At 46.7% G+C, this 8,173-nt stretch overlaps 1 protein-coding gene across 1 annotated transcript in view; it reads right to left on the reverse strand.

The window, feature by feature from the left end:
* Nucleotides 1-7,942, reverse strand: part of GAD2 (glutamate decarboxylase 2) — an 89,277-nt gene extending 81,335 nt beyond the window's left edge. Inside the window, exons 1-5 of the mRNA XM_025396614.1 lie at nt 7,360-7,942; nt 6,577-6,636; nt 6,245-6,394; nt 4,974-5,207; nt 267-357 (exon numbers count right to left, since the gene is read on the reverse strand). Of these exons, the coding sequence (XP_025252399.1) occupies nt 267-357; nt 4,974-5,207; nt 6,245-6,394; nt 6,577-6,636; nt 7,360-7,435 (611 nt within the window). The 5' untranslated portion in view covers nt 7,436-7,942. The remainder of the gene's footprint in view (nt 1-266; nt 358-4,973; nt 5,208-6,244; nt 6,395-6,576; nt 6,637-7,359) is intronic.
* Between the last annotated feature and the right edge of the window lie 231 nt (nt 7,943-8,173).

Below are 8,173 nucleotides of genomic sequence, written 5' to 3' on the forward strand. Positions count from 1 at the left end.
TTGTCTTTGACATTATGCACAAAAATAAATCAAACATGTCAGAAAAAAGTCTCTTTGGTGTTTTAAAAATTTTGTTGAGTTTGATTACATGAAAGATATATCAGAACTACTTTCTGTTACATTAAAGTGAACACTCACACTTCAGAAGTTTGTATCACTATTTTAGTGGCTATTTAATAAAAACAGATTTTCACATAAGACGTAAAGACTATGGAATATCACTAACAATTATCCTAAATTACATAAAAGCACATTTGGCTACTTACATGTTAGTATTTGCTGTTGATGTCAGCCAGTCTGCTGCTAATCCAACCATATCCAATCCAGTGGAAAGTTGATTGAAGTATCTAGGATGCCCTGAATAAAATGGAATACCAGAATCAGGATTGCCTCCAATGAAAATAAATTCCTCTCAAACACATGATTTCTCTAGCTAAAGGACCTTGAAAGATCTGTCAGTAACAGGAAATCTGTAAGTAGAAATCCAACACGTACACACGTGTGTATGCGCAAGAACACACACACCATAAAAGCATTTCCTCTAACCACGAAGACTACTTTAGCTGTTGATATTTCTTAAAACATACCCTATAAATCTTCCTTTAATCATACCCTATAAAAAATAACAAATGTGGTTTGCAATTTGCACACGAGTTTCTTTTCTATTTTCAATATTTTTGCAAGCTAAAATGCCACTGCAACCCACAGCTATTCAGACAGGTTACTTCTCATTTACACTCATGCTGCCAGAAGTCCTTTTTTGTTGCAGTCGTTCTGAGAATCAGTCATCCCATGACATCCGCCAGGCATGCCAACATTCATAATAATATCAGTGACAAATGGCTAATGATTACAAAAGACAGGGCAAAAATGAGAAAATAGGACACTCCGCTGAGTGATTTGCCCTGGATTCAAAAGGTGATGATTGTCTAAAGATGGCATGGACAGACAGAGCTAATTCTTGTCAATTCTTCTTTGTTAATTATAAACAACAGAGCTCCTTCATAGTTGTGCTTTAAAATAAGGTCACATACAGCCAACATCACTGTTTTATCAACAAGATACATAAAGATATATTCAATGGACTGATTAGTCCATTGCAAGGCTTATCTAACTGACTTCTAGATCCCTCTAAAACTCTCTAAATGGACTGACATCCACATTCTCCTGAGGCTATTATTTAAAATGTGATTATAAATATGTCATTAGCATTTGGTTTTTTCCTCTTGCTCCACAAAAGCCTGTCATTGATAGGTCCGTGATTTGCACAGCAGCAAAAATTTTAGAAGATGGGCCATTATGGAAATAACATCTGATAAAAAGGTATCTTCCACATCCTGGACATCTGTCTAAAGCCTGGGATGTGATCGTCTCTCATCTCCTGCACAGGCGAAACAAGATAAAGGAAGGCAATGGGGAAGAGCAGGGACAAAAGCCAATGGCTAGCTTATCCTGCACTGGAGTGCTCTCTTATCAGCCTCAGGCATGTGGCCGGAGAGTTAGACACGGGGAAAAGATAGAAGCTGGGAAGGAGCACATTTTAGCGGGATCAGGACTTGTGCATCTACTGTGCATTCTCCAGCATTATTTTATGTCCTTGTGGCCTCATGGGGTACCTTCTACCTCTGATGCTGACCCCCTCAGTTTACCCATCCACGAAGGGTGAGAAGGCCTTTTTGCTGCTGTGGCTGCTGACGTCTGGAGCAACCCTTCACTCCTCTCTGCCTCACTGACTCCCCATTTCATTATGCTCGCAGCTGAAATCACAGCCGCTTCCTCCCTCCCGATGCTCCTTCATTCCTCCATTTCTCTTTCCCTAAGCCTTTTTTTTTCAAGTGAGGAAATTAATAAGAATGATCAACTGTATCCATTAATCTATTCTCCCAATTCATATGCATTTTCTGGATGAATGTGGTGTCTATGATTAGACAGTATTTAACTCTAGGGAAACTTGGGAATGAAACCTCTGCATAAGATGGAGAGAGATTGTGATGGGTGTGTTGTGCCTCTGGATATCAGAAGGCCAGTCCACCCTGATGATAACTTTCTGTAAATGGTGAAAACAAGTTTGACGCTTTCATTGCTAGGTTTCCCTTCCTCCCTCTATATTTTTTGACCTTGCTCTGCCATTTCACCTGAATCTCTCCTGCCTCAAAAATTTCATTCCCTGATCATGATGTGAAAATAGGGAGGGAGATGGTTTAACAGGTCAGATCAACAGGCCCTCTTGATGTCTAGCAGAAATATACCCCTAATGACATTTGCTCTCGTCCTGTGGCCCCTACAGGCTGCTTCCCAGGGCTGCCCAGCAAATCCAGGCAGGGCTCTCTCCAAGGAATTGTGAGACCTGCCCCCATCGGTCAGCTGTCCCTGCAGCCCTTGGCTTCCTGCTGCTGTCGCCACCCTGCCAGGCCCTGTGATGGGAGCAGAGCACACTGCGTCAGGCATCGGGTGGCCACACACAGCCTGTGCGGCCAGGAAGATGGTGAGCTTGAGATGTGAGAACGGCTGCTTAGACTCAGGGATGCTCCCTGCAGACTAGCAAATGAGCCCGGAAGGATGCGCAGACTCTGGGAACAACCAGCCTCAGGCAACTCTGACCCTGGTGCTCACGATCAGTTGGGAAGAGACCAAAAGTCGGTCCAAACTGCTCTTTGTGTCCTGGCAACACTCACACTAGGGCGGCCTCATCTACTGTCGCTTAATTCCCTTTGTCTGATGGTTTGGTAAAAGATTCAGGACCACATTTAAGTCCTACTGTTCCCCAGCCAACACCACCACCACCAGCATCAAATCTAATGATCTCTGCAAATGAAAATTATTCTGGAATTCTATCATTCTCTGCTCAGTTTTCTGTGTTCCAACATTTCTTTTTACAGAGGTAATTTTAACAATCCATGAAGACTTCATTTTCCCACTGCCCTTCACTCCTCTCTAAGCTTGGAGCCCTAGTGGAAATCAGATTAAGGTCTCTCAGTAGAAACAAGATGATAATATGCATTTTATAAAATCATCTCTTGAGAAGCATTAAAGTGTCTGATAGTAGCAGGGATGGCAACTAATTTGAAATATCCTAAATAGTACTAGATGACAAGTATGACAGTTATAGCACAGAGATCTATAAAGTTGCCAGCTGAATAGAGAAAATGACTGCCGTTAATGTTTTGAAATGCTATTTGAAGGAAAAGGCCAGCAGACTAAATATGTTATGAAAACTACTGAGAGACTGAATTGATATGCCTTGCTTAGAAATCCAACTTAATCCATCACATTTTTATCTGAACTTTAAATAAAATGCATTACAGTGATACCTAACAGTTTCACAAGCATTATGGCAAAATCTGAGTATTGAATTAGCCCATCTTTTCCTGGCCCTAAATGCAACACTGATAGACAGAACTATTACTTTCACTGACTTGCAGCTCCCATTATCTTAACTCTTCAGACTGCATTTCAGGCACCACTAGCTTTCAAGGATGAAGACACAAAACATTCCCAAAGGTTCTTTTGGTTTGGTAGCAATACAAACAATAGGTAGCAATTTACTATTAACATATCTAAATATAAGGTATGGGGAATGGGTCAAAAAAATGAATTAAAAGCATCACTCAGGATTGCACTATGAATGCAGGAAAAGCTGAGGAGGGGTAGGAAAATTTTTAATGCCTGGTATAAACATCACGTGGGTTCCTTATGAACGCTGAGGATGATGTCTAATACACCTTCAAAACTCCTATTCCACAGCCTGACTTTGATAGAAATCTATGTCCCAAGGCTTTTTGTATGCCTACCTTTCTTCTCTGTTGGTATAAATAATGTGAACAAAAAGAAAAAAAGAACTAAACTTCTCACAGCAAACATTTTAAGAATGTTTGTTATTGATTAGCATAATACTGCTAATTCATCAGCAAAAAATTTGCAATCTAAAAAGATGACGTTTCTATGGTGATGTTCATGTCATATTTCACATTTTTTATTTGCTAGCAAATCTTTTAAAGGCTACACATCAATTTAGATCCATAAAGTTCTCCCCGCCCCTGGAAATTCATTCATACTTATTTTTATTGCCTTAATGAAATGCCATGCCATCGTGTATCAGGATGATTAGAGACAATGTAAAAAGCGAGGTTAATCAAGACCTGGGCAGATGAATAGCTGACTTTGTGTAGATAACATGAAAGCTCGGAATGCACCCAAATAAATGTTATAAACGAAGCTGTAACATGGATGGAATATAAAGAATCCTGTGAAAAGCCAAGAGACCACAAAAGCACATTTAAAAAAATTTCCCCCTAAGGATATCTGATTTGCCCCTCCCCCCTTTTTCCTTTATCTCACATACACAGTGGCTGGGAGGAACACACATCCATATATAACATGGCTGAATTGCTAAGCTAGCCTGTATCATGTCTGCTTGTGTGTTGTGCACATCTCCTTAAAAATAAGTGAAAATCTGAATTCAAATCTGAAAGGTTGGCCTTTTAACACAATGTGAAAACATCCCTCCTGCTCAATGATTAATAGGGTGGTGAGTGCTGTTTCTGACCAGTTTTATGCCAAAGAAAATACCAGCACAGCACTGGTATTCGGGCTTTTGTTTGGATCATACATTTTTGGAGCTTTTATTTCCATATTCTCTTTCTCCATTTGAGTTCTTTCTGCTGGTTTCTGCTGATGAATGTTTGCTTCTACACCAGTGGTTAATCTCCGTGTCCAAATACATGCAACGTAAAATCTGATGATTTATACTTAAATCATGTTTCTGACATTATCAACTTCAGAAGCATGAGCAATAACAGTGGAAGGTGTTTTGGATTAGAATCATTCTAATAATGACTATTTTTTACGTGATGAAAATAACTTTGCAATTTTGAAAATATCAGTAACTCCATCAAACAAAACATTTTATAGAAAAAAATAAAATAAAAATTGTAAAAGAAAAAAGAGCTTTATTATTTTCGATGAGACAATACCTGTTTTAATTGCATATTTTAGAGTTGTTTGGCAATGCATCAAAATTTCCTCCAAATTTTGTGGTTGGTCTGCCAATTCCCAATTATATTCTTGGAGAAGCTCATTAGGATAATGGAAATCAATCACTTTGGTTGATCTATCGAAACTTTTCACCACATACTGAAGTAAAATGTTCATAACATCTTGCAGAAACGCCAAAGTGGGCCTTTCTCCATCACACGCCGGCAGCAGGTCTAAAGAATGGAATTAAAATGCCACATTTTAATTTTACTGTGAAAATATTCAAGGCAAGATCTTGATGAAGCAATAACATTTCTTTGAATTGAGAGATTTCATGTTAAATAAAGCTTTTGGAAACGCAGAACATTTTTCTTTAAAAGGGAGACATTTTTCAAAGGTGAAGGGAATGAATGAGAGAAATTACGACTTCTCCTCTTCCCCAAATGACTGCATTTCAATTCATAACTTATATTGTTTACTTTCTTTTTTTGAAGAGCGTGTGTCTGCGTTTATCTGCTTCACAGGAGTTCGTCCTAAAGGTTGTTTCTCAGTAAGCCATCTCACGTGTTTACGGAAATATTTCACATCAGAAGTGTTTGTCTGAATGCCTTCAGGCAAACCAAAGTGGAACAGGAGCCCTAGTATCTCTGGTCGGCTAGGAAGGCCCGCTGTTTCTAAAGTCAGTGTGTGTGTGTGTGTGTGTGTGTGTGTGAGTGAAAGAGAGAGCATGTGCGTGTGTGTGTCTGCATGTGTGTGCGCGGGCATACATTTGGGAGACGGTGTGTAAGCGCACGGGGGTAAAACTTGGCGCGCGGGTTTCATGTGAATGGAATCGTTCTCCTGTGCGATTGCAGCTACAAATCACTCTCGTGATCTAAAGACCTAAAAAAATTATACAATTCTGCATTCTCGGGCACATTTGGAAACCGAGTCCCACCAGAGGCCCCAGCGGCCTAGGGAAGCCAGCCGTCATCGATTCAGTGCGCGCACGAGCGCCTGGGCCATCGGCCACCCGCCACCCCAAGGGCCGCGCTGGGGGAAGAGCGCCACGGCCTCAGAGCCCTCTTGGAGCTCAGAGGCCAGGTTCGGGGGCTTGGACCCAGCGGGCAGGTCCCGCATTTCTCGCTTTCATCTAAAGATTCTGGCAGGTCCAGCCTCTGCCGCCACCTCGACGCCCCTGTCGGGTTCTCCGCGCCGGGTCCCCACCGGCCGAGGTGGGCGGGGCAGAGAGAGGGGCAGGGGCGCCCCCGGGCTCCGCGAGAGCCTTTACCTGTTGCATGGAGAAACCCGTAGTTGACATCCGCTTTGGGGCAGCTGCAGGGCTTCTGGTCGCAGGCGCAGGCGGCCTTCCGGGCGGCGACCCGCGGGGGTTGGCTCCCGCCGCTCTCCGCCGGCTTCTCGGCGTCTCCGTAGAGCAGGGCTGGGTAAGGACACCGAGCGCGGGCCTCGTCTATCCTCCGCCGGGCCCGGCTCCCTCGCTCCCGCCCACCCGCAGCCAGGAAACCCCGACTCCGCTGACCCGCATGCGGAGGTGAGAAGACGGCTTGGACCCCGCGGGCCGCCAGCGCGCGACCTTGCCCGCCCCTGTCCCTGGGCACTCACCGCACAGTTTGTTTCCGATGCCGCCCGTGAACTTCTGAGCCACTTGGCACCAGGCTCGCGCTGCAAGGAAGGACAGGCAGGCGGACAGCGAGGCGGAAAGAGAACAGCAGACGGACGTGTGAAATTTCGTTCTGTGTGAACATCAATCAGTCCCGGGTCCGGGAAGGGGCTGCATTCCTCCTGGGGGCCACTCAGGACTCGGTGAGGCCGGCAGGTGCGGGAGGCAAGCGGGAGCCTGGCAGCCCGGGCCAGCCCTCATTTACTTGATCTGTTTCCCAAGGAGAAGCCCACACCGCTGCCCTTCCAGGTGCCAGTCGGCTCAGGCAAACTCCTCTCCCTGCCAAGCTTGGAGTTTTCCTAAATACTGAAGCTATCCATTTTTTCGCAGGCTGTCTTTCTAGACCAAGAAATCTCTCACCTTTCCCATTTTTTTTTTTTCTATCTTCACGGTCACTCCGTCCCTCCCCAGGGTCCAGACACCTGGATCTTAGCAGCGCCCCAGGCCCATGGATTTCCATGTCCCCGAGACACCGCGGTCTTTGCGGGGCTCTTCGAACCTTCTGTGGAAGGGGCCCGAGACTATTTGGGCGTCTTCCCAGGGGACAAGAGGCTGTAGAGGTCTTGAGCTCTTAGGCCGTCAAGGACTTAGCCCAAAAGCAGGGAGACGCGCCCGAAGAAGTTTCCTGTTGCGGGTGGAAAAACCTCCTTCGTCTTCTCCGTAGCCCCGCAAACCCCAGACCACCGCAAAACTCTCCCGCCGCAGGTCCCGGTTCTCTTTCCTACCTGTGCCGGGATTGTCGGAATCCCCGGAGCCATTTTCCGACCCGAAGGACCAAAAGCCAGAGCCCGGAGATGCCATCGGCTTTGGAGACTGGAGCAGGTCGCCTGCGAGTGCGAGCTGCGGGCGAGCTGCCTTGGGCTTGGCCCTGTGCGCGCGTGCGTGCCCGTGTGGCGGGAGGAGGGCACAGCCCGAACACCGGCGGGGCCGAGCGGCGAGGGCGGGTGTCACGCAGGAACAGAAAACGCGCGTGTCTGAGTGTGCATGTGTGTATGAGAGCTGGAGACAGGGTTTAGGGACGTGGCAATGCTTTGGAAGCCGGGAAGCCTTAAAAGGGACGGGTACTACCTAAGGGTCCTCGGAGCCCGGACTCGGGAAAGCGCGGAGAGCCCCAGAGCATTTGAGGGAAAGGGAGTCCAGTGGGGATGAATGAGGGGGCGGCGGAGGAAAAAAACACGGGAGAGGGAGGGAGCTGAGTCGTGAGGATGCGAGGCAGACCGTGCACGCCAGCTGGAGTCAGAGTGAGGGGGTGGGAGGTGTGCCAGCGCGTCCTCTGGCGAGCCAGAGGCGGGAAGTGCGGGCGGCCGCTGTCCCGGGTGCTGCCACGGCCGCTGCGCGCCAGCGTCAGCGAGGGGCAGACTGGGGAGACCTCGGCGAGGCGGGGAAGCGTGGCCCAGAGGGGTTTTCTGTGTGCATCGATTGGGGTGTTGTTTGAGGTCTAGCTCCTGCTGAGGGGAAGGAAGCGGGGTTCCCGCGCCGCCCTCCTCCAAGCGGGTGCTGAGGTCGCTGCGACCTCGGGAGCTTGCGCCCCGGGCCGGC

This window comes from Theropithecus gelada, chromosome 9 (assembly GCF_003255815.1).
Source record: "Theropithecus gelada isolate Dixy chromosome 9, Tgel_1.0, whole genome shotgun sequence".
In the NCBI taxonomy this organism is placed as follows: Eukaryota; Metazoa; Chordata; class Mammalia; order Primates; family Cercopithecidae; genus Theropithecus; species Theropithecus gelada.